This window comes from Zootoca vivipara, chromosome 3, assembly GCF_965207765.1.
Source record: "Zootoca vivipara chromosome 3, rZooViv2.hap1.1, whole genome shotgun sequence".
Taxonomy (NCBI): Eukaryota; Metazoa; Chordata; class Lepidosauria; order Squamata; family Lacertidae; genus Zootoca; species Zootoca vivipara.
Genome location: NC_142586.1, coordinates 80,410,154 through 80,436,879, shown reverse-complemented (window position 1 = coordinate 80,436,879; position 26,726 = coordinate 80,410,154). Strand labels below are relative to the sequence as shown.

The 26,726-nt window shown below is 40.5% G+C and overlaps 1 protein-coding gene across 2 annotated transcripts in view; it reads right to left on the bottom strand.

Annotated features, from left to right (window-relative positions):
- The window catches only part of TTC27 (tetratricopeptide repeat domain 27), an 84,470-nt gene that overhangs the window by 3,254 nt on the left and 54,490 nt on the right, over nt 1-26,726 (bottom strand). For both annotated transcript variants that reach the window (XM_035108253.3, XM_035108254.3), the window contains 7 exons: nt 24,920-25,042; nt 17,785-18,012; nt 13,435-13,533; nt 12,561-12,613; nt 9,390-9,555; nt 6,338-6,535; nt 445-556 (listed from right to left, as the gene is read on the bottom strand). In XM_035108253.3, coding sequence (XP_034964144.2) covers nt 445-556; nt 6,338-6,535; nt 9,390-9,555; nt 12,561-12,613; nt 13,435-13,533; nt 17,785-18,012; nt 24,920-25,042 — 979 coding nt within the window. The remainder of the gene's footprint in view (nt 1-444; nt 557-6,337; nt 6,536-9,389; nt 9,556-12,560; nt 12,614-13,434; nt 13,534-17,784; nt 18,013-24,919; nt 25,043-26,726) is intronic.

Sequence of the window (26,726 nt, the reverse complement as noted above, 5' to 3'; positions counted from 1 at the left end):
GGGGCAGAGCGTGAACGGAGTCCGCAGTGCCCCCCCCCCCAGTGCCAAGCAGGGCTGTGCTTTGATGTGCCCTTGGGCAGGCACACACACACCACCTTCCAGTCCCTCTTGTGTGTTCGAAAGAGCTTCTGTACAGTGAAGGACTAATTAAAATGATCTGCCTCTGATCCTTGCGGATCCAGATGGATTTCTGAGGGAATTTTCTGCATGTATGTCTGGTGGTCCTGTTGAGACTTTACATTGACCTCTGGAAACGGAAAGTGACCTGGTCATTTAACATCATCTCTCCTGAACATCCTTTTCCCTACTGTAGAACTAAGGGAGCTCTATTATTCTTGGGATTTGTTTTTAAGTATTAGCAAGTGTGGCATGTTATAGCCAAATGAACCTTTTAAAGTAACCCACCAACAATGATTTATGCCAAAAAATTCATACAGGACATACCATGTGCAAGCTCTAAAGCTCCTTTTACTACGTTCTTAAAAGAGAAAATATCTTTGTCCCAGTCCTTTGACTGGATTTCACATTTGTGTGCTTTGCTGAGATACTGTAGCACCTGTAAAGACAGAAGAGTGAAATTATAAAACAACCTTAGTTCGTCTTTATGTTAATACGTAAAGCCAAAGTCACTCTAAAAAAATACGGTAGTTCTGACTGGTAATATGTTAGTTTCTCAGTATTAGTTTTTCCATCTTCCTCCCCTGCAACTGTATTCTGCAGCTGTAGCACAGATGTTTTTCGCTGTTATTGCCTTTCAAGTATGACAGACATATAAGTAACACGTGTTTAAAAGATAATTTTTTACCTTAAAAAAAAATCTGTCTAGACTGATGGATGTGACCCATATTTTGCTAGGTCACAATGACTAAATGCACATGAAAGCAGGAAAACACTTGTATTTTAATATTTTAAGCCATTATGCATCTAAGGAATGCAATAAATTGCTCAAATATATACAAAGATTAAGATGCCAGTTTTATTCTGTATTAGTTCCCCAATGTGGAAAAAAGCAAGAAGACATGGATTCTGTAAAATGGAGAAAATACAAAGCAATTGCCCAAACCTAAGCAGAAGCAAATGAGCCAAAGCAAAAAAAGTGTTAGGAAAGTTTTTTCCTAAATCCAAATGTTTACTTACCCATTTTAAAAAGCAAAAAAACGTGAGCACTTAAGTCCCATTGGTCTTAATGGAAGAGATTCGCCAACAAACACCAATGAGAGATCTTTGCTTTGTGAAGTGACCCAAAAGGTTGCTGTTTGACTCTCACCCCGGGGACTAGTTAGAGAGACCACACAATTGCTAGGTACCAAGACTTGCTTCCATATGCTATTTTTTATTTTCTTCAAAACAAGCCAAGTTAAGCACACCTAATCCACACAAATTCCCCATCCCACTAATTAAGATCTGCAAAGGGGATTCTGTTGTGCTTGCTATCTTTTAAGGAACCCTATTTTGCAATAACAGAGAATGCCTTTCTCTTGGCTAAGCCTAAGCATGAAGCAGCCATGCAAGCCATTGCTAGCAACTGGAAATCTTTGGAGTCTGTTGATGTATTATACAGTCGTACCTTGGAAGTCAAACAGAATCTGTTCCGGAAATCCGTTCAACTTCCAAAATGTTTGGAAACCAAAGCGTGGCTTCTGATTGGCTGCAGAAAGCTCCTGTAGCCAATTGGAAGCCCCATTGGACATTCGGGTTCTAAAGAACGTTTGCAAACTGGAACATTCACTTCCAGATTTGCAACGTTCGGGAGCCAAAACATCTGAGTACCAAGGCGTTTGGGATCCAAGGAACAACTGTAATGTGAAATAGACTTGCGATATAGCATTTCTAACTAAATGTGAATATAAGAAATAAGGAAGAAAGGGCACCAAATATATTTATTTAATGCTGGGAATTCATTTATAAATCACTGGGACACAAAATTGCAAGACAACTTTCATCTTCACACTTTGTTTTCATTCATATGGATTTCTTGATACAGTTAATTAACTGATTGATATAGTTTTATAATCAGGATACACAACAAATATCTGTCTCATGTTTCTCTTTGTGCATGACGTGAAATTACTTTTCTTGCTTTTTTGTGATGGAGTGCTGCATTTATGGAACCACTTTTTAAAAAAGAGCCTACTCTCCTTTATAATTTTAGCAAGTTGCTATATGAGACATTTTGAATTTGTTAATGCTACTATGGGTTTATGTCGTTTTATGTTGTTAGTATTTGCTTTGGGTACTTTTTGGCAGGAAAACTGAGTTAAGCTCACATCTCTGTTGATGCACAGGGAGATTCATGTGGGCCTTGAAACATATGAAACATTGGAGAGACAATGCTTTCTACGGTGAAAACCCTTCAATAGAGTGCAACACCAGTGCAATGTTAGGCATGAAAGAGTGTGTGATACCACTCTTGTCCTCATCACTTTCTCTCTGACAAAGGGGAGGCGGAAATGTGGGTGGGGGAGATGACCATATACAGCCACATCTCCTAAAACTAGTTTTGTTATCGTAACTTACATTTGAAAGTGTAGGTTTCCACCTCTGAGCTGCTAGGGACAGAAAATCACAGCCAATGGCAGTTTCCTTTTTTTTTGCCAGAAGCTTGCCTCTTCAGTCTCTCTCTAGCCTTTCTTAAGCCAACAGAGGAAGACTATTAAGTTTATTACCTGTCTTCAATATTTGAGACTGGCACTTTGGGGGCTGGGGAATCACTATTTGAGTGGAGCTATAATTGCACATAAATTACACAAAATAACACAACTGAGAATGATTCATACCAGCCTTTTACATTATTTCACCTTTGATCAAATATTAAAACAAAGAAGCATATTGTGGCATTCAAATGTCAAGCAAATTAGCGGGTCATAGAGCTACTTTAAAGAAATAAAATGGTTTCCTGGGCTGCAGAATACAAAGTGAAGCAAAGTGGTTTTGACTCTTGGGAAATGCTTGTTGGAATGGACAGTATAGGATCAGAGAATTGTAGAGTTGGAAGGGACCATGAGGGTCATCTAGTCAAATCCCCTGCAATGCAGGAATCTTTTTGCCCAATGTTTGGCTCGAACCCACCACCCTGAAATTAAGAGTCTCCTGCTTTACCAACTGATAATTAGTTGGCATGCTTGAGTGCTGAGAAGATTACTGAACTGGAGGTATGTTAAATAGCAGTATGGAATACGACGGGTTGAGGGCAGAATAAGTAATCAGAAGGTACAGAATTGTGTTACTTAAAAATGCATTAACATTATATATATATATATATATATATATATATATATATATATATATATATATATATATATATATTGCTAATAATGTCCCTGTCAACCAGCATTACATTTGGGCAATATGAAAAATAGATAGAGGAGGGAGAAACAGAGTGTTGGTGACTATTTGCTTTTTGGCACCAAACCTGGTCTGCCCCTGGACAAAACCAACCAAGGAAACTAAGGCAAATACCAGGAAAATCTTTATTATGGTTACACAATTTAGGTTGCATGCTATGCTGCTTCATAGAAAAAGAGAGGCTGTATAGGGCACGTTGCTAACATTTAAACACAGACATACCTAACCTAAATGAAGAAATTTCTGGTAACACTCTCAAGGGAGCAAGCTCTTTCGGGAAAATGGGTCAGGATAATTTAGCAAGATCTTTCCATCACAATATTCTACCATGTTTTGAAAGCTGGAAGTATTCATTTTATATTCAGAGTTTGATGCTTCTTTCACACTATGTGGCTCCTTGAAAAATTGCCACCGGGAGTTTGCTTTGATTTAATAGCTGAAGCACACATCTCATAACCTTGGCTACAGCACAAAGATGAAATGCTTGCTTGTAGTTCTTCCAGTTTTCTACAGCAAAATGAAAACACCAAGCACCACTACTGGAAAATGTTTCTTTTGTATTATAACATTGTTAGGTACTAAGCTGAATCCTAGAACAATAGGATCCAGAATGCAACAGTCTGATTGATCCGCAGGAGTCACTCAATCCAGCTCCAGGTGGAAGTGAATCAGTGACCTGATTGGCCATCAGGACCACCCGTGTGCTGTTTCCTGTTACAGTGCTACCTCTGGTTAAGAACCTCATTCATTCTGGAGGTCTGTTCTTAACCTGAAACTGTTCTTAACCTGAAGCACCACTTTAGCTAATGGGGCCTCCTGCTGCTGCCGCGCCACCGGAGCACAATTTCTGTTCTCATCCAGAAGCAAAGTTCTTAACCTGAGGTACTATTTCTGGGTTAGTGGAGTCTGTAACCTGAAGCGTTGGTAACCTGAAGTGTTTGTAACCCGAGGTACCACTGTATTTCCAATACCCACTTCATTGTCAGTTTCCTCCCAGAGTCTCCATGTAGTTTAGAAGCTTTGTGGCTATGTGGCAGATTTTAAAGCTTTCCTTAGATTCTCTAAATACCTAGAAGATTTCAACAACCTCTTTGGGCCTGTGGGCACATTTGCAAGCACCTGGGAAAAGTAGTTTTTTTGCTTTTTTTGCTTTTTGTAATGTTTGTGTGTGATCTTCTAGATCTAGAAAATAGAGATGGAGAGGGCAGAGTTAACCCTCCCTTCCTAGCTGCAATCTCAAGGAAGATTACTCTCCCCTCCCCTCTGCAACAGCAAACCTTGAAAAAAGCCAATAGATCCCCCCCTCCCAAGGCTAACTGCAGGAGGAGGTTGATTTGGGGTGGGGGTGGGCAGGTGCAGCTAGGAAGGGTTAACCCTCCCCCCCAGCCCCCCTCTCAACCCCCTGCTTAGCTTCAGACCTCAAATGCTCTCACTCCATTTCCTGGGTCCAATGACAATTTTATAATCTGAAAATGGTACTAAAGTAGGAAGGACAGAAGGTCCCCTAGGAATATACTTAATTTCTAGATGGCTTGTTTCAGAAATGCTATTTACTAGCTTCTGTTATTACATGTCAAGGTGTAACATCCCTGGCAATATAAAGGGAAATTCTGCCTCTCTCACTGGGCAGGCAATGCGCACAAGAACCAGGGTAATGAGAATTTCCAGCAACATCTGCTCACAGGGGATGCAAAGCTGAGAAAAACTGAACTTGCCTCTCCTGGTAGAAAGTGGGTAAGGAAAACAAGACTTGTTGTATGAAAACTCTGTGGGGGGGTTTTCTGAGAGGGAAAAAAAATCTATCTTTTAAAAATAAAATCAAAAAGCCAAAACAAGGGAAGTAAGGTTAGACATAGTCCAAAGACATAGTTGATATGCAATCCAATAGCAGCAGCACTGTAAGAAATGCACAAATCCCTTTATCTTTTCTTTCTGATTCTTCCTGACTAATCTCATGTCAATTTCCTTCACGCTTTTTCCTTTCCAGCTAGTTTTTCAAATCTCACTTGCTGCATCTCCTTTTCCTCTTCTGCATTCCGCCAAGCTTCTCCCTCCCTCCCTCCTTCTCTCTGGCAGATTCACAAACCTCCTCTCCCGTAACTTCCTTATTTTTGTTACTTTTCCTTATATGCCTGTTAGCTCTCTCCTTGCTCTCCCACTTCACAGTTCATCGATATGTTTGAATCCAGCCTCTCCATATGTTTGCAAGGGAGATGCCACACTTACTCCCACCAGATGCCTGAAGAGCAATATTTATCTGTCAAGCAGGTGGTGTTGAAGGAGCAGGCTGACCTTGCAGAACAGCTGAACAGGTGATCCCACGGCTGCAGTACACAGTTACATGGCGCTAGGTTGTAATAGTTTGATGATTGAGAACATTCTTTCCCCCTGAGTGCTGCTGCCTTAAGATAATGCTTTAGCCACCTGAATTCCATAGAAAAACCTGAAAGGTGCAAATCAATTTAGAAAAGTCATATTGCTTAAAAGAAGCTTTTAGTGCCCCGGTCTGGATTACGCACATTAAATATACAGAACACAATTCTGAGACAGATACATATGCTTAAGACTGAATTGAACAGATGGATGTAACCTTCTGCGGATTGCATCCTTAAACTTGACCGATTTCTTAAGTGCATTCTCACAGTAAGAATGATGAAAAACAACATTTCACCTGTCTTGGGCGTTAATCTTTCTTATTTCAGTGCTGCAACCTGAACATTCTGCATTATCCTCCCTCCCTTTAATGGTCTGCTTTGTTCTTTTTCTTCTTTTTCAAGTTAAGCTTGATTTGCTGATCAGCTTGTCAAAGACAGAAGTGAAATTGGCTTAAACTGATTCTTTTACCATATTTTTATTTTGTTTTATTTTGTGAGTTGGAGAAACCAAACAGTCACAAACTAAGCATCATGATCCTAATACCAAAATTTGGGTAGAGAGTAAATTTCCTATATCATTACTAATTTAAAATCACACTCTTACCATTAACACTTACCTTCTCTGTATCTTCATGGTTATCACTCTGCCCATTCCCATAGAGTCTTGCATATAGTCTCCAGATTTCGCCATCACTTGTCACTCTAGAAGTCACTCTGCCAAAGAGTCCCTGCAGTTTCCCCTTTAACCCTGTTGCAGTTTCTCCATTACGATCAGTCACTCCATCCATAACTACTTTTACTAATATCTTTAGCACCTTTGAGAGAAGATAATTTTGGTTATAATTGGACTACCACTACAAAGCGAATTAGTGAATGTGTGAGTTCAACAGCTGCTTTGATTTTGGTGTTGTTGTTTTGTTTTTACAATCAAACAGTATACAAATCTTATACAATAAAATAATTTGTAGGAGTCTGAATTATTTTTATGTTATTTATTTATTAAATTTGTATGCCACCCTTCATCCATAGATCTCAGGGTGGTTCACGACATAAAAAATACAAGATAAAAACACAAGATGCATAAAAAAAAAACATATCCCCAAACCCACAGAACCAATAATCCCGCTTCCTTTTTCTCCTGGTGCCTAAAGGTGTATAATGAAGGCAGCAGCCAAACCTCCCAGGGGAGAACATTCCACAAACAATAAGCTGTTCCACAAACATTCCACAAACAATAAGATAGCAAGGAAAAAGAAAAACAATGTTCCCCAGTGGCAACAGCAATTCTACGAAAGCTTATTCTCCAAAATTTGAATAAGGGTTCTATATTACATAATTGGGCACCACTTAAAGCTATAATCTAACCAGGAAACAGAGTCTTACTGCCCGAAATTTACACAACACTTTTAATCTGTAAGATAGAAAATCCCTTTAAGATAGAAAATCTCTTTAAGGACACATGGGGAATTCTGACAACACTAACTACATCTGTATCTGGCAGTCAATATTAATAAAAGGACCTCAATATTCTCCAGAGGAATCAAAGGCATTCAGTAAAGTTTGGAAAAACACATGTTGGAGGTACTGGAAATACATATAAGCAGTGGGATCCTATACATGTTCATAGAGTTGTTAAGTCTCGTTCTTAATGTGGTTTATTCCCATGCAAATGTATAGGATTATTTTATGGAATTAATCTATTAAAAATGAAATGTAGCTTTCCTATGTACCATAGATGCAGAGACACCATACTTGTTTAAGAATGCTAGCAACTTATTTTATTGGAATATAATGAGTTCTTGAAAAACTAATAGAATTTAATAAAAAAATTCATTCCAGTAGCACCTTAGAGAAGAAGTGTGCATGCACACGAAAGCTCATACCAATGACAAACTTAGTTGGTCTCTAAGATGCTACTGGAAGGAATTTTTTTATATTGTTTCGACTATGCTAGACCAACACGGCTACCTACCTGTAATAGAATTTAAACACTTCTAAATGGCTTTGCCATTTACTGGTGTTATATCTAGCAGCTAAGAAACTTGTTCTTAGTTGTCAAATCAGTAGGTTACAAAATCAAGATTGTAAGTTATATTACATTTTTTCCAGATAACTTAATCATTGAGTGCATCAAATAAAGCTATGCATTCATGCAAGTACATTCAATTTTTATGCATGTCTCTTTGAGGTCACAGGATCATTACAGAGGATCAAACAAAACTCCAGTGAAGCCGGTTTGCTGTTCTTCCCCCATAACCTTCCTAGATGTTTTTGAGCCCACGATGACTTTATCGAAACCTAAACCCCGTATTTCCAAACATCTGAGCTGTTACTAGTTATCACTGTGCAGTTACAAAGCCCCTTTGATATAAAATTTCAGCCTGTCAAAACATGTTTCCCAGGCTACCTTGATGCTCGGCAAAGCTGACAGGCTTCACGAGGGGGAAATGGTTTTAGAGATCAGTTCTCACATGATAAGCCATCAGTCTACAGAGTACCACGCTGTAAATGGCTCCCGATGTTACGGCTTAAAAACAAGGAAATGGCCATTAGCAGGTACAGGTGTCTCCTTGAACCTATTAATTCTGCTTCCTCCACAAGCTATGAAATCCATTTCTGAAATTGAAGGGACAGAAAAAGTTTTGCTTTTGCCTTTCCAGTAGAAAGGATTCTGGACAGGAACCACATGAGCAAAGATGTCAGGATCTGGCTAGATGAGGAGGAATGGTGGGAGTCTGCAGCTGGGGAAATAGTGCTGGATTACTGAATAGTCTGTGGGCCCCATGGCTTTTAGGGGCCCTGCGCAAATGGATCATAGTAACATTGATTGGATCTTGAAAGAAAATTGCAATCTAGCTTTCTTAGTTCAATGTAATCCCACTAGAGCATGTGCATGAGAGGTACCCCGAGATTTTGTCTGCCTGGGGGGTGCTACATGTAGCAGGACAAAAGGCACAGAGCCCCTCCTTGAAGGAGTTTGCAACTGCTGGGAAAGCTCAGCTCCTCAGTTCTGGCGACTGCCTCATTGGGGTAGTCCTGTCCGTGGAGTTCTCTCTTAGGTTTTGTCTCTCTGAATTAAGAATCAACCTTACTGCTTTATCTCTGAGTTTATGTGCTGACAAAAGATGACATGGTGGAGTTTTCTTTGCTGGTGTCTGTCTTCCATTAACTCCTGTTTTGAACACCTGCGTATATCCTGCTCAAGAAACAAATAAAATTGAGCCGTGCACTGTTGAGTGAAGCAGACTGCTTTAAAAAGCCACAATGCATTTGATGCTTTTGTCATTCTTAGCAAGCCAGCATTAGAGCGACAGCAACTGCTGAGCTTCAACAGTGAGACACAGGGCAATTAGCACTGCTGGTTCTCCTTACTCCCATGGTCAAAGGTGATTATTGTGAACTGTGACTTAGCTCTTGCCAAAAAAAATGTTTGGCATATAAGTGTAAATCCTAAAGTTGACAGAAGTAGCAAATTGCACCAAATAAGATCCCACGCCACAGATGCAGGACAGTAGCTATCTGCAGTAGTAAAACCTGCACCCTACAACTTCAATTATAAGACGGGAGGCTCTTTAATCACTGAAGTATGTCCCAAGTATGACCTGTTTTCATGAACAATGTTTGAAATCTTTAAAACTGGACACTTGAATAAAAAGAGACACAGCCCACCTGGACATCTTTATACTTTTCTTGTAAGTCCATAAGCCTGTGATAAGCTTTAATAGCTTCTGAAAACTCTCCGACGTCTGTACTGGTGAGAATGTAATTTTCCCAAATCTGCCAGTGTTCATAATTACACTTGAGAGCTTCCTGAAGGGTCCGGAATGCTTTAATTCTGGTTCAAAATTAAATAAGTTAAAACACACAATGAGTTTTGCTTTGACATTTGATTCTCTCCCCCCTTATTCACTTCTTTTGAAGGTTTATCATTTTAAAAATTGTATTTACAAAGAAGACCACAATCTTAAGAGTTGCTTTTTCTGATTTGACAAGAGATGGATGATTTCCTTCCCTTTATACCAGGATGCTTCATGCCATATCCTTTATTGCTGTTATCTGTTGGCAGGGCTCCCCATCACACATAATCACAGAGATGCTTCTCTGCTGCGTGATCCCATACAGCTGAGTGCAGCACCTGTCTGGAAAAGAGGCTGCCAATTGCAAAGGAACAATCCACATTATTGTATCATTTGCATTCAGGGCACGGCATTGCAGGAGAGAGACTGCTCCACAGGGAAACAACTCTCACGATGCTTGGCTATATGTGAAGGGGTTCTAGATTTTCCAGTGACAGCATTTGAATGTAGTAAAAATGGCTTTCTGACAATTCTTTTGCTGTATTCCTCCCACCTTTAAATCTATTATACTGGGGGGGGGGGACACATACACATATAAGCCACTCCATTTTGTTGTTTTTCTGTGAAATATCTGCTAGTCTAGAATTTATGGAAGATTGTGGGAGATTACTACACTTCTCCTTTACAAATAGGCTAAAGCAGATAAACAAGCAGAGAATGCTGCTTGTTTAAAGATGAATATGTGTGCTTCTCTCAGCCAGGATGAAAAACAAAAGGTTTTGGCATTGTTAAACTATAGTACTCACAGATTTGCTATTTGCCACCCACTATTCTTAACTGCGCTGTTAGAATGTTAAAAATTCTCCATGTTATTTTATTTCCATTGGCACAGACCAGGGCTCAGCAACCTTTTTCAAACATGGGCCGGTCCACCGTCCCTCAGACCATGTGGTGGGCCGGACCATATTTTGGAAAAAATAAATAAATGAACGAATTCCTATGCCCCACAAATAACCCAGAGATGCATTTTAAATAAAAGGACACATTCTACTCGTGTAAAAACACGCTGATTCCCAGACCGTCCATGAGCCGGATTGAGAAGGCGATTGGGCCGCATCCAGCCCCTGGGCCTTAGGTTGCCTACCCCCTGGCATAGACAGTTCCCCTCTTACTTCTTACACTGTATTTTGTAAGTCTTGATTAAATGGTAAGTCATCTTGATTTTGTTGTGAGGATGAGAAATAGTAGCTTTCAATGACAGAAACTGATCAAGCGTTAAATATGGAACACCATTTTTTGTGCAAATCTCTGCCACGTGAAATTTCACCACAGCTCTTGCTCTGTGAGCTAATTTATGAGAAGAGATGAGAGACGCAAGATGGGGATGTCATTCCAGTTAAGGGAACAATACAGGTACATAAAGTGTCCAGAAATTGCACCATGACATGTGAATGGGAGAACAAAGGGATCAGATTAATCACTCTCTGGATAAAATAAAATTTACTTATTGACTTTAAAATGAGCCACCTTAGAAACCTATGTAGCCTCCACAGAGAGATTAAGAAGTTCTAGTCTGATAAATCTTCTAGTCTGATTTTCTTCATTTAGGTAATTGGTTATAAAGTTTCTCAGGGATACTTCTACATACTCTGGAAAGTTGCTGAAAAGGACATTTGTCTGAAAAGGACACTTGAACAAACATTTGTATCTCTTTACATCTTTTTTTTGTTCCTTGCAGTCTCCGTAGCAACTGCATCTTTCAGTCTGTATGTTCCATAAATATGTCTAAGGGCCTCTTGAACTTATTTATGGCTTTTGGTTCAATGCACTTTCTTGGCAATTTGTTTCCTGTGTCCACAACTTTGTGAACTCCCTGTTCATTTTCTCATTTTCAGTTTGCTTCCAGAAAGCAGATAAATTGTTCACAGTGATGCAAGGGGTGAGGTGGGGGGGGGGAGGAGAGGAATCAAGCAAGTTTTTTTATCTCACATTTTTCTCCCTTGCCTTTTTAAGTTACATTCTTTCTGGTAGATGATTAATGGGACACAGCCTGAGGAACCAAAAATTATCTTGACAACTTACTTATGATGATACCGAACTTCTGAAGGAACTGCATTATCAAAAAGGTATCTACTCCAGACATCATTACATAAACTGAGCAAGCATACAGAAGAACTAAGAAATCGGGTCCCTTCACAAGATTTATTAATGGCTTCTTCTAGGGAGGAGAAAACAAGTGGCTTATTATGCGGGTTGATACCATCTGCTACCACGAGGCTAGTACTAAAACTGCCAACTTCTCCCTTGATTATGTTTCTGCAATAGGCATCCTTAGCTATATATTTTTTTCCAAAGGGACTGCAATCAGATTTAGATGCCAGCTTGCTTTTTTCCAGTAAGAATACAGTTATGTACATAAATATTTATATGCCCCATTCTCTGCCATTTGCACGCCACCTGAAACTGGCCGAAAGCAGAATTCACAATAAACCCTGCAACCAACAAGTAATAAAAACAGCCGGCTAAAAATTCCACAGTTAATAACATTACAGTTATTAGGAATACTGAAACGCTTTTTGGAAAAGCCAGGTAGGGTGGTGGGAGGGGATATGCACCCCATAGATGCAGCACCCTGTAACGTGGGGGTCCACAATACAGAAAAGTGTGGGCATTTGATTCCGCAGGGCTCTTTTGTATAAAGGGTCAGGATGCAGAGCAGGGCCTCCCTTGCACGATGAGGTCAGTACAGCACTTGTAATTAACAGTATCCTGTGCAATAAATTCTATATTGCGACACCCAGTTTGGGGAGGGGTGGAGGAGGAATCTAAACAGTTGCTTTCCCTTTTCAAAGGCTTTCCAATGATATCTCTACCTTTCTAATGATCCTCGTGGTGGGAGGCTTGTCCTAGAGGTGATCATAAAGTGGATCACGAGGGAAGCGTGCCCAGGAGCAGGGAGGAATTGGGGGGAAAGCTGGAGAGAGAGGAAACCAGCACTGTTTACTTTGGAAGCAGCAGTTACTAATCCCTTTGATGTACTTACTTCTGTTTCAATCTGATATATGCAGTTGATAAATTGTTCCAAGCCTCGGCGTTCTGTGGGGAAAACAAATGCATGAAGGAGAGAGCAAACATACAGGAGTAAGGATACCTATTTAAACACTAAGCACATTAAATTTTTATCGGAAAACACTGATTTGTGCGTCAACATTTGACATTCATAAATTTGACTGTTAAACTACCGTATAGCACTAATCAATCGGCATAATCGAGCCGGAGTTAGACATTTTAAAGACCTGCTGATTTTGAGAGAATTTTAAAGCATATGCCACTCAAGGCTTACCTTTGCTTGATTCATAGCCATTAGGAGTATGGCAAGTTTTAGGATAGCACCCATATATTTTTTTTTTTAAAAAAAGGTTGTTGCAGTATAAAATTAGTGTAACAGTAGAAACAGTGGCATACCGGCGGTATTATTTTGACAGGACATTGAACAATAACTCTGCTTTCCTGGGTTAAAGTAATTTGTTGGACTGCTGGCCCACACACTAACAGCACTAACCCCTCCTTAAGTATCCTCCTCCCATCACAGAAAGCTGCAAGGGAATGGTCTTGTTCTGTGGTGGCCCCATGGCTTTGCCATTCTTTCCCTTCAGATCTGTATTAGGGTTAACATGCTGCATGGATTTCAGAAGGCACTGAACATGTATATTTTTACATTAGCCTTCCAGGTGTGATATTGTTTTACAGGCTAGATTATATAGCTTTGTTTCGTTTTTACTGGCTTGTTTATTGATCAGTCTATTTATTATTCAAGTCGCATTGGACGGGCTTGCCCAGAAAAGTGATTTTAAAAATACTGTTAAATAAACAGAATCAAAGCAAGGCGAATATTACCTTAAACCTATTGTACTTACGTCAGGTTCCAGTATCACACAGCGCTGAAATGCTCTGGCAGCACCTTCATAATCTTCCAAAGCTAAGTAGGCACAGCCCAAGGAAAACCACACACCTAACTGAAAGGTCAGCAAGGGGGAGCATACAAAAAGAAAACAACCATTACAGTGTTTGCCTGGAAAACTGGTTATGTTCTCTTGTGCAAAAGGCCACATCACTTTTCGTGGAGTTACCCCAAGGTATGTTATCTAAGTAAAGCCATAGGTCTGATGGAGCTTCAAGAGTCAATCTGCAGGTTGGACACTCGACAAAGATACAGCGGCCACTTCTTGGCTGTGATGCCACCATCAGAAAGGGCAACAAGGGGATGCAGCTGTGATGATGCAAATAGCCCCCGAGAAGAAGCAGGTGTATCCATAGAGACACCAGTTTGTATAATACATTCTTCTTGTAAATGTGATTGTTGTGGAAACTGAAGGAGCAGAATGTAGTGACAAAACTAACCAAGAATAAGTTCCAACAAAAATCTTGTAAATGACATATTTATGTAAAATTCATTCCAACAAAAATCTTGTAAATGACATATTTATGTAAAATTCATTGACTAACTCTGTAAATTCATTGACCGTTCAGTGCGGAAATAGCATTTTGCCACTGCTAGCCCACCATAATCCCCTGCATCGTTTCGTTATTAATACTTTGTCACACAGAAATAATAAAACCATATTAAATAGATTTTTAAAAGAAGAGCAGGTGTCCCTGAGGGGAAATAATTACTAAAACTCACATTCTGCTTTCAAAAGGGTCTCTTTCTGACACAGTTGACCTGGCCCAACAAACCAAGTTTCGTGTGCTGGGTTACAAGCTCCTAGTCCCTCTTCCCCTCCTCGGTTACTTAGTTTCCCATGAAATCTTAACTGGGAAATGTCCTACAGTGCCATATGCTAGGCTGCCCCTGCATCTTTGCAGAGATCAGAAGAGAGCTATTTTTCAACGGTATCAATGATGAAATACAGAATAGAGTAATCGTAGGCTGTTAAAATGTGAAAGTCCAGATAAAGCAGTATTTGGGTTTTTTCCTGCCAAAAAGGAGGCCTGTGTATGTGTGTGTGTGTGTGTGTGTGTGTGTGTGTGTGTGTGTGCGCGCGCCTCTGTCTAATTAGAGGCAGCATTGGAATGATTCTATGGAGACACATTTTTCCATGGAAGAAAGGGTACTGCCACTGAATTGCAGGAAGTATGTTTAAGTCATCTTTGTAGGAGATGGAGGCCTTTAGAGGGCCCAACAGTGAAATAATTGCAAAGAAAAGCTGGAGTGAGAGAAACCATGACTTCCGTAGGCAATTATGTTGGTTGGAATGGGATCTGGCAAATCACTCACAACTGCAAAATAAAAAAACTGAGGCTCTGAATAATCACTAAATGCAGGGGGCTGTTTCTGGTAGCAAACTATTTCCCTGAACCACAGTTGCAAACAAGAGGGAACACAGCATGAGAAACAATTCAGGGGAAATTTTCACCTGGAACAAGCTTCCTACCTTCCTACCTTACAGAAAAAAGAAAACAAAAGAAAAGTGGCTTATATAGTTGCACTACTGATTGCAGAGAAAAAGTACTAATTTGTAGCCTCATTTTGTCAATCTCTTGATTGGTTTTGGTATGCCTTGCATCCTTGTGGCCACTACTTGCCACATGGGTACTCACACTATTAATTTTTATTTGGCTTTCATGTTTAAGATACCATATTCTATGTATGGTTCAAGAGTATATTGCTTCTCCACTGCCTAAGCAGTTTGCTAACACAAACTAGAATCAAGTAAGCGAAGGAATTCAAGCTTACAACATGCAGATGTGTGAAAAAAGGGTCAGAATTAATTCTGCTTTTGAAACTGCTGCTTTGATTGAAGTGTTAAGTTTGGAACTACACTCAAGGATAAAACAAACGTTGGCACATGCATCTCACGTTAAAAAAAGAGCTCTACAAAGGCAGTTTGTGGTTTTATTCTTGTTCTTGTGTTTGGTTTTAATAGATCTTGTTGTTTCTATTATTACATTAAGTCACTTTTGACACATTTTCATGTAAAATAAATGATGAATGGATATAATAAATAATGATGGAGCCTAGACTAAGCACATTTATTACAAATGCCCAAAGGAAGTGGAAATATTGTTTTATATTATGGCTTATTTATATACCACTCTTTGACCAAAGAGTGACCCATAGCAGTGAATGGCGTACTGTATTAATACAAAAAAGTCACTTTAAAATGCAACAATTACACGGTCAAACATCAAAACAGCAGCAACATAATTCTTGATAGTGGCCTACTTACAGTGAATTGCCCCAAATGTGATGATGATAGACATCTCATTTAATGCAGTCACTCCTTTTCATCTCAACCTTTAGTTTAGGGTCTAATTAAGTTGATTTCAAACTCAACTTTTCAGTTGCTGACCTTCAGTGCATCAAAATAGTGGTTTCCCCAACAGCAGAAACATGCAAACATGGGTTGCAAGAAAACATTATGTTTGCACAGCATGGATTTCCTACCCAATCCTTCCTAATATGGCTGCCTAAGAAGCCTCTCCCAGAGGAATGAATCATAGAGTTAGAAGGACCCACAAGGGACATTTACTCCAACCCCCTGCAATGCAGGAATCTTTTGTCAAATATGTGGCTCATACCCATGACCCTGAGATTAAGAGTCTCACACTCCACCGACTGAGACATCCCAGTAACAGGGAAGGCCTCTGATGTGGGTATGGGAAGCTGCAATGAAATGGGGCAGGGATCTCTGAAAACTAGGTGGGGGCAGCTGCACAAATGAGAATATCTGAATGCAACCTTTTGCCTATACTGTACTTGAAAAAAATAAATTCATGATTAGACCACTAGTTCTTCAAAGTGATGGAAAGTATTTTTATTAGTTACCAACTGCTCTTTACATAGCTTTGAATGAATCACCTTACATAACGGGCCCAGCTCACACGTCACAGTAAACCACAGTTAATGGTTTGCTATGAAGTGCCAAGCTGGGCTGTCTGTCTCCTCCCCACTAGCATGTGGAGGAAACAAATCAGGATCCATAGCTCAGCATTACATCCGGACCAGAGACTGCGGTTTGCTTTGCTCCAACAAACTATATTTTATGACTTCTGCCATGAAGTTCTGTGGGTGGTTTAAATAAAGAAGTCCAAAATAACCAAAATACAAAGCAAACCATAGAACCATTAATCTTTTTAGCTACTGGTGATTTTAATAATCTTCTGAAAATTTTAAATACAGTACCTGTTTTTAACTGCTTTTTATTGACAATTTTAATGTTTCATTTTATCTTTTTTGTAAGCCACTTAAAGGTGTTCTGACATTCAAGTGATATATAAATTTTGGTAAATAAATAGATAAATAAATAAATAAATAAATAAATAAATAAAGGGGGGAACCTATGCAAACACAACAGAGCATTAAAAACAGAGTGCCAGCTTACCAAAGTCATCTAAAGAGGCCACAAATACGGTGACAGACAATCCTCCCTGGAAAGGCTATTCCAGGAATCCCCAAACTTTGGCCCTCCAGATGTTTTGGACTACAATTTCCATAATCCCTGACCACTGGTCCTGTTAGCTAGGGATCATGGGAGTTGTAGGCCAAAACATATGGAATAGCCCAGGCAGTTTAGGGATGCCTGGGCTATTCCATATCCAGGGTGCTACTACTGAAAAGGTCCTATCCCTGGTGGTTGCTCACCTCGCTTCATTTGGTGGGCCCAACTAGAACAGGGTCTCTGAATAAGATTTTAAGGTTTAGGTAAGTACATATTGGAGAAGGCGGGCTTTTAGGTAACCATGTCCTAAGGCTTTTAGGACTTTAAAAGGATACAGTGGTACCTCTACTTGCGAATAACTCTACTTATGAATGTTTCTACTTACGAACGGAGCTCCATCCGCCATCTTGGATGCGGTTTAGATAGGATTTTTTCTCCTTATGATTTTTTAGATAGGGTTGCTTCGACTTAACGAATTTTTTCTCCCAATGCATTCCTATGGAATTCGACTTCCAATTTTTTTTGACCTACGAATGTGCGTTCGGAACGCATTAAATTCATAAGTAGAGGTACCACTGTATATATGGCAGGAGATTTGACACTTAAGACACACATTATTATTATTATTATTATCATCATCATTAATCATTATTACCCCACCCACCTGGTCGGGTTTCCCCAGCCACACTGGGCAGCTTTACAGCATATTTAAAAACAAAGCATCAAGCATTAAAAACAGGGCTGCCTTCAGATGTCTTCTAAAAGTTGTGTAATTCTTAAGAAGCCAGCACACAAATATATTGTAAAAAGTTCTCATTATCTTACCTGCATGGGGTTAATCTGTACGGATTTCTCAAAGCACTCTATACATTCCCTGAAGTTCCTGTTGCGAAGGTGGAGAAGACCTTTGGAGCGCTGAGCCCGGGCACTGCGGTGCTTTGACAATTCCCAAGCTTTGTCGTAGTAAAAATGGTCTTTAAGGACATCGCCAAGCAAGCAATATAAACTCGGTGTTTCTTTCTTCTCTACCTCCCGCCTCAAAATTTCTTCTGCCTATGGAAAGAAAGCACCATTTTTAACACTGCTTTCAGAGAGAGGATCTCTTGGTTCGCCTTGATTAGCTGCCAGATGTGTGAAGTAGAAAGTAGTCTTTCAGAAGCCCATAAATGGCTATAATTATATTGGACAGATGTGTGTTTTGTTTTCATTTTCTACAAGAACTCGAGTCAGAAATGTCAACATGTACAATACTCTTTAGCAGAACTGGCTTCAGATTTTGAGGGCCCCTGGGCAGGCTGACTTCAGTGGGCTCCCCAAGGCACTGACCCAGAATGCTATACCACAGGGGTTGTCAACCAATGTGCCACGGCACCCTGGGGTGCCTTAAATGATGGTCAGGGGTGCTGCGGGCAACACGGGCCTCTGTCCCTCTTCCCTTCCCTTCCTCCTCTGATGCCCTCTTGCGTCTCTGCCTCCCCAAGGTTTGCACAGCCGTTTATTGCAGCAGCCCTGGCTATAAAGCTTCACATGCGAATGGTGCCTTTGTGAGGCAGCTCTCTTTAGGGCGGAGGGTGTGGGGGGGAAGCTCAGAGACTGAAGCGATAGTGGCTGCTTCCCAGAGGACTCCCAAGAAGAGGAGAGAAGGGAGGGTGTTTGAAAAAGGGTGAGAGGCTGCCAGCTGTGCAGGCAAGGGGTGACACAACTGGGCTCCTGAGTCCCACAGGGGTGCCACAGAAAGAATGTAGTTGGTCAAGAGAGCCGTGGGCTCAAAAAGGTTGAAATCCTCTGCTATACAATTTGGCACCTATAAGTTCTACTGAAAAAGCAGAGACATCACCTTGCCGACAAAGGTCCGTATAGTTAAAGCTATGGTTTTCCCAGTAGTGATGTATGGAAGTGAGAGCTGGACCATAAAGAAGGCTGATCGCCGAAGAATTGATGCTTTTGAATTATGGTGCTGGAGGAGACTCTTGAGAGTCCCATGGACTGCTAGAAGATCAAACCTATCCATTCTTAAGGAAATCAGCCCTGAGTGCTCCCTGGAAGGACAGATCGTGAAGCTGAGGCTCCAATACTTTGGCCACCTCATGAGAAGAGAAGAATCCTTGGAAAAGACCCTGATGTTGGGAAAGATTGAGGGCACTAGGAGAAGGGGACGACAGAGGACAAGATGGCTGGACAGTGTTCTCGAAGCTACGAACATGAGTTTGACCAAACTGCGGGAGGCAGTGCAAGACAGGAGTGCCTGGCGTGCTATGGTCCATGGGGTCACGAAGAGTCGGACACGACTAAACGACTAAACAACAACACAAAAGTTCTACTGAATTCAAGCAATATTTGTTGTCATTAGGGGGTTGGTTTTAGAACTGTGTCCATTCTGAAACATATTTTGCAACCAAGAGCAATGCAGATTGGGGGGGGGGGAGAGGACTTGTTACGTTTGCAAGAAAAATACAAGACTGAATCAAATCAAAGGTGAAAATGGCATGATTGCTGCAAAACCTGCTTGTCAAGAATTATTAAGGCTGCACAATAAGTTTTCTAAAGTAACAAGAAACAGCTTGAGTTAGAGAGCAGCCACGGTGAGGCAGTTAAAGATCCAGGCAATTCTTTCTTCCCCCCTCTCTATGGAGCAACAGTCTACAGTGTGAATAAACATCTCTGAGGTGAAAAGTGCACAGTGACCTGCTCCTTTTCCTCATCCTTGCATAAGACTCTCTCAAATCCAGGTCACTGAGTGGTAGTGCCTAGTACTGTATGATAGATGTGCAGGCCAGCCATTCAGTAATATGAAACATTCTAGTTCACAAAATTATACCTCTGAGCAGGCCTGGACTAAATCTCTAGTCAGTGAATTCTTTTTCCAGTCTGAAGTGGAGGGGTACAGTTCAGTGATATGCCTAGCTTCAAACCCTGGCAACTCCAAGTAAAAGATGATGCAAGACTGAGTTAAGCCAAGCAAACACAAGACCTAATTTTCAAACCTACTCTGTGGTAGTGATGACCTCAAGGTGACAATACTACATTGTCACCATCACATCTACTCAGTGGTGTCCAATGGAGTTTCCCCCTCAAACTATTCAAGGCTTTCTCTAGCTTGGTCTGCAAAGTGATGTAAAAAAGTGTCCCAGTAGTCTGTTGCGACTTATTTGCTAGGCATTTGGGGGATAAAGTTGCTCATATCCGCCTAAACTCGTATGCTACTAATTTTACTGTTAAGTCTTTGGATGTGTCCAATTTGGATGTGTTTTATTTAACAAGTTCCACTTGTGGAGGCCTGGTGATGTGGACGAGATCTTGGTGGGGTGAGGCTATCACTCATTTGCATAACCCTTGCCTTTTTTGTCTTCTAACATTCAGGAGCACTGGAATGACAAGCAAGAGTCCAGGAAATAATTAATGCCTCCTTGTGAGAAGCAATTAGGAGAATGCTCCTAAAAGATTTTAACACCCACGCCACGGTTGATCATAAATATCTGCTTTTGAGGAATGTTAACTGGATGGTTGCTGTGCAACTCCAGACACCATTGTTTTCAGTACCAGAACTGAGCTGAACTCGGAGACCTCTCACACAAAAGCCAACTCCTGCTTAGCTTTCTTCATTTCAGCAGACTAACTTACTTGGGAAAAGGAATTTTGCTGTTGCTATTATTAAACCATGGGAAGTCAGAAACCCTTGCTGATCTACAGCGAATCACCCAGAGGTCTACCAGCAGATCCCAACGTACCTTCTCCCTACCATACAGTATCAGTAAAAAATGCATGCTGCCTACTATGTCTACATTATTGACTTTTTGTAATCTCCTGGCCACCAAATTATTCCAAGGAAACAATGCTGGAATCCTACCATGGTCATGTATTGATCATATCCAAATATTTCCCTCTTATTTTTTTTCCTGCTTAGTGACATGCTGCTTTTATAAAAAGTTGTTTTTATAAGTTGTTGTGAGTTCATTTTTTGAAAGAAGTGACTAATAAATGAAACAAATAGAAACAAAAAATACTACTCTGACCAATGAAAAAAAACAATTTATAGAAGAATTACAACTTTTCGTAATGGTGATAGCTATCTGTTTGGTTTTTAAAAGGAAAATAACAAACTTTTAACAGAAGCTCTTCATTTCAAAAAACTCTTCTGACTAAGCACATATTAAATTGCCCTTCAGCTTACAGATAAAGAGCTCCCAGTTGTGTTTCACACAGAACTTGAAGTGTTGTTTCCAGTATTCTAAAGTCTTATCGCAGAATTAGTTGACTGTATTTTCAAAAATTACACAATTGCCAATTCTGAAATATTTTAATCCAGATGCCTTCCTTATCCACTCTCCAAATACTGTTTTCCTATCTCTTGATACAAATGGAAAATATTGACCTAAACTTTTCTCCTTGATAAGATTCTCATATTGCTCTGGCACAAGCAAGGAGCCCAACAGAATTTGGCACCAAGACACATACCGGTACTTGTTTATTTTCTAATTACCAGATTTAGATATTTACTCAGAATAGTATGCAAAGCATGGGAGAAGTTCCACATTATTTATATCAAAAGTTTGGGCTGCAATAATCTGAATACCATTTACCTGGGAGTAAGCCCCATTGAATCCAGTAGGGTATTTCTGAGTATATAGGGTTAGGATGGCACTGTTACCGGTAGAGATTTCCATCAAAAATCCTTCAATCTATTGTTTAACTGAAGCCTCTACACCTATGCAACTAAATATCTATGGGCAGGGGAAGATAAAGCGAAGATAGTGGAATATGTATTCCTGAAAAATGAAAATCACAGCAGAGTCTAATGTTCTAGTCTCTGCAAGTATAACTTCCTTTTAAATAGTCTTGTTGAAGAACTGCTATTGCCGTTGTGACACAAGTTTTAAGGAAATTCATGAAAATATGTAATTATTAGCTTATAAAAGAACGAGCCAACACACACACACACACACACACACACACACTAAAGCATCAGTAATTGCAAACACTAGACACAGTATGCTGGGTATACTGGACATTTGTCAAGACACAGAACCAACAAGATGTCTGAGAAACCCAATGTCTGAAAAATTAAAATACACACTAGTCAGTCTACATATCCAGCTGTTAGGGAAGCAAATATGTGGATACAGATGGCAATTAATAAATGTAGACACTGGATGGTTTCCCCAGAACATCCTGTCTGGTTTCCAATTCACACTAAGGAACGCTTTTCTGTGATGTTTTACAGAGCAGGATTGCTATTCTGAGCCAAAATTCACGGACAACCCCGTCCTCATATGTGGGATGTGTGGGGTGTGTGTGTGTGTGTGTGTGTGTGTGTGTGTGTAGAGAGACAGAGAGATGAGCTAAAATCCATGCAACAACATCAACATAAATTTAAAGCAAACAAAAAAAATCCTTCCAGTAGCACCTTAGAGACCAACTAAGTTTGTTATTGGTACTGTATGAGCTTCTTCAGAACAGTATCTAAAGAAGTGTGCATGCACACGAAAGCTCATACCAATAACAAACTTAGTTGGTCTCTAAGGTGCTACTGGAAGGAATTTTTTTATTTTGTTTTGACTACGTCAGACCAACACGGCTCCCTACCTGTAACTATAAATTTTAAGGTTCTGTTTCCCCAGACTTCTTTGCCCCCATACAGAAAATCCAGAGACTAAGAACGCAACATAGTGGGTTTCCAAGATGCCCTAAGTGCCATTCAGCGCAGTTTAGACTAGCTGGCTGGAAAGTGGCAGTGAGAGAAACATTGTGCTTAAGAAGCTAGCGGGCCACTGTGTATATTCAAGGTTTCTGGAATTCCTACATTAGATACAACTTTGTTACAGGAAAGCTTGGCTCAATTGGAACTCTGCATGCATCCCAGAATTGTTTGTCTGTTTTGGCTCTGCTGCGAGCAACGAGTGAAACACCAATGCAAATCAATCAGAAGAAGCTGTGGCTGTTCAAGTATATTTCTATCAGGAGAAGTTCTAGTGATTCCTGCCAAATAACCTCTCCATAGTAGTCAATGTGCAGGAAAATTTCCTTGCAGTAACCACTGTGCATAATGATGATATGTCCAAGCTTAATTAGTCCCTCTGTCATATCTAGTGCAGACAGATGCCCTTATTTAGCACTAATTAGTTCCTAAGGCAATGACAGTAAGTTATCCTTTTAGGAAGCATCTTCCAGTGGGGTAAGTGGATCATTCCTAAATTGCCTGGGAAATGCCTTTTCCTTTCCCCACACCTCATTCATCTGGCTGCAAGTTCTGATTGGTCAGAGCTCCTTTGTGATCTCCCAGACACAACTTGGTGGGGAATTCATACTGTGAAGTTTAATGACATTATACTGCCGGTATTCTTTGCCATGCAATGACCCTTGCATCCCAGTCCTGTCCTTAATGAGATCACAACCATTAGGCTGTCCCTTTCCTATAATAGGGCACCTTTCAGTTCCCACTTCGTTCAGCCTTCTGACCAGGAGACTACTTCAAGGCACTCTTCAAACGTGCGCCAACCCTGCAGATTCCTGTAGGCGCAAGATCTCTACTTCATTTCCCCTCTTATCCCCAATCTTCCCCCCTCTTTTCCCCTTCAGCATTTCCCCATTTGTCTTTTTCTATGAACAAACGGCTGATGTAGACATCAAGATTGAGGTTGCAGAATTCTGAGGTGGAAGAATGAACTAGCCCTTGGGGGTGGCATTTTTAAAAATGCTCTTCTATGTAAGTTGCCAGCAAATACATGAAGGAGACAGATTGCAATACAGCTCCCTCCCTTTGTGCTAGTTTATTATTGGCGTGGATTTTTTTTTTTTTACCCTCACACAAATTAAATAATTGAATCCTCCACCAGTGGTGGTCTGAAATGGAATGGCCTGTTCAGTTCTTCGAAGAAGAAGAAGAAGAAGAAGAAGAAGAAGAAGAAGAAGAAGAAGAAGAAGAAGAAGAAGAGGAAGTTTGATATCCCGTTTTATCACTACCCTAAGGAGTCTCAAAGCAGCTAACATTCTCCTTTCCCTTCCTCCCCCACAACAAACACTCTGTGAGGTGAGTGGGGCTGAGAGACTTCAAAGAAGTGAGAGACTTCAGAGAAGTGTGACTAGCCCAAGGTCACCCAGCAGCTGCATGTGGAGGAGCGGAGACGCAAATCCGTTTCCTCAGATGACGAGTCTACCACTCTTAACCACTACACCACACTGGCTCTCTGCCACCTCAGTTCTCTGCCACCTCATTCTGTTGTTTTCATAGGCAATTCTTGTGTTGTTGGAGGTTAGATCAACCTTGCAGCCTCAACCAGTTCCTTTTGTATGCCAGACTTTACCCTGTGGGAAGGGGATACTTGCAGAAGTGGGAAGACATGGATTGCTTTGGTAGTAAGCGCTATTTCAATTTCTAGGGAGGACCTTGAACAGTAGCCCTGGGACCATGGGAGGAAGAAAGAGGAGAGGAAAGCATGAGAGAAAGAAGGTCACAGGTGAGAAAGTCAGGAGCCCCAAAACCTCTAATCAGAGAGACCAGAAGGAAGTCCTTTGCCTCTCTGTCATTTTGTAGAGTTTTTACAATGAGTTTTCGCAATGATAAATATCATCCGACCTGGCTCATTTGCTTCAGCTATCTGGAAATGCCTCCCACTCATTCATTCCCGCTCTCTGTTTACAAGAACATTGTGGTACAGATCTTGGCTCAAGTCAGTAGTTGCACTTCATGATCTTGTGGTACTTTTCAATTCTGGGATTCTAGAGAAGACCTTTCATGCAAGTCCATCACATTAGTCTTTGTAGTAGTACATAAATACTGTTTTGAATAATTTTATAAAAAAATTATGGGAAGCAGTTTTCCTTCTCATAATGATCCTTATCACATGTTCAAGTGAAGGGAAGTTGCTTCCTGCAGGGCGTCGATGTACATGTACTTGTGCATGCATGCAACTCTGGGGTACATTACGTATAAACACAGTGAACATAAGTAGATGTACTCTACCTTTCCATGCTGTCCTGCTCTTTCATAGCAGATAACTACATCCTCCCACATTTCAAGCTTTTCAAATATCTGCAGAGCTGAACTGGTACATCCAAGGTCAAATAGTAAGCTTGCAAGCTGCCGCTGCAAAGGAAGATATTGAAAAATTCAAATCCAGAATTTTCCCCTAGAAAACCATTTAGTGGAATATACATGAGGTGGAAAATAATTTAAAGTGTTTCAAGTTGAGCTTAGAAGGGCATGGGAACTCTAAAAAAATAAGTCTTTAATATATGATAGCTAAAGAAATCAAGCATAAAAATCTACGGAGAAAATTAACACAAGCAGAGATTAAGCATAGGTCTTACAATCTTAACTCACTAAGAACTAAATCATAAACACAGCCAGCAGCTCCCTCCCCTCCACAGTATTTCTCTAGACCTGGGTTTCCCAAACTTTGGTCTCCAGCTGTTTTTGGACTACAACTCCCATCATCCCTAGCTAGCAGGACCAGTGGTCAGGGATGATGGAGCTACCAGATGGGGGCTACAACTCCCATCTGCTGCGGCCAGCATGGCCATCTGTCAGGAATGATGGGATGCACAGATCAGTAACATCTGTAGGGCCACAGGTTCCCCACTTCTCTTCTAGACTGTTCTTTGATAATGGGATTGCATGGAGAAATGTCCCTATGAGCCAAGTTGCAGCCCAGATGGCCAGCAATCATTCCCATAGTTGAGACTGTGGCTGGCCATGGCTGACTTTCTCTGCCTTAAGTTTGGGTCATACTGACGCTTCTCCGTATGCAGTTGCGTTAAGGTGTGACACTGACTGCTGGGAATTGTATCAGCATGTTACCTACTGCCTTGTGGACCAGTCACTTTCATTTAAACTACCTCCCGCTGACACTGAGAAGCAACAAAGTTGACTGGGGACTTAACCAGGATCAAGGAAAAGCTAAGGGCAAATAGGTAGGAAACAGGCAGGATGACAAGACAGAATTCAGGGAGATAGAAACAAACAAAAGAATGGGTGAGATGTTGGAATGCAGCCAAAGAGCCCCTAAGTGTGGACTGATGACAAATGTATCACAAGTCTCTTCCCGTTTCCTTTTACAGGGGTTTCTGGGAGTGAAAGAGAGGAAAGCAGCTCGTGGCCTCAGGTGACCTTGTATTCTACAGAAGGCCAGGCTGGAGGGGGTACGATTCCTGACATATGTATGATTTACACGCAATAGTTCTTAGGTTAAGTATGGGAGAAATGTATGAAATGGGCAGTGCTACTTAGGAAAATATTGCAACCACTGTAAATAATAAATCACCAATATACCTCTCAGTAGGACTCAGAATATTGGTTTGGCCAGAAAAGCTAGAAATTAAAACCACACTGTTTTTTTGTGAACTGGAAGGTTAAAAAAAGGGGGGGAATCCTAGGGGGGAATATTAAAATGGTTTCTACTGTGTCAGAGAAATACAAACACATTGCAAATCTAAGTTAGAAGTTGAAAGAAGTCTCTTGACCACAGTATCTTAACTACTAAGCTGGATTTCAAAGCTCTAAATTTGTGGTTATGTGTGTCCCCACTGATAATATGTTAAGACAGTTTAAAAGGGGGGGGGGGAGAGACAGTTTAAAAATTTTCCTGGATCATGACTTATTGAACATTTATGAAAGTATTATTCTTTAAGCTAAATCATTATGTTTGTTTGGGGAGGGAAAAGAGACTGTTAACAAACAATTTAATACTGGAGGAGAAATCAAAAGCTGGGGAAAATATATTTAAAACAGAGAGAAATCTGTAACATTCTTCATGTTAACAAAACAAGCA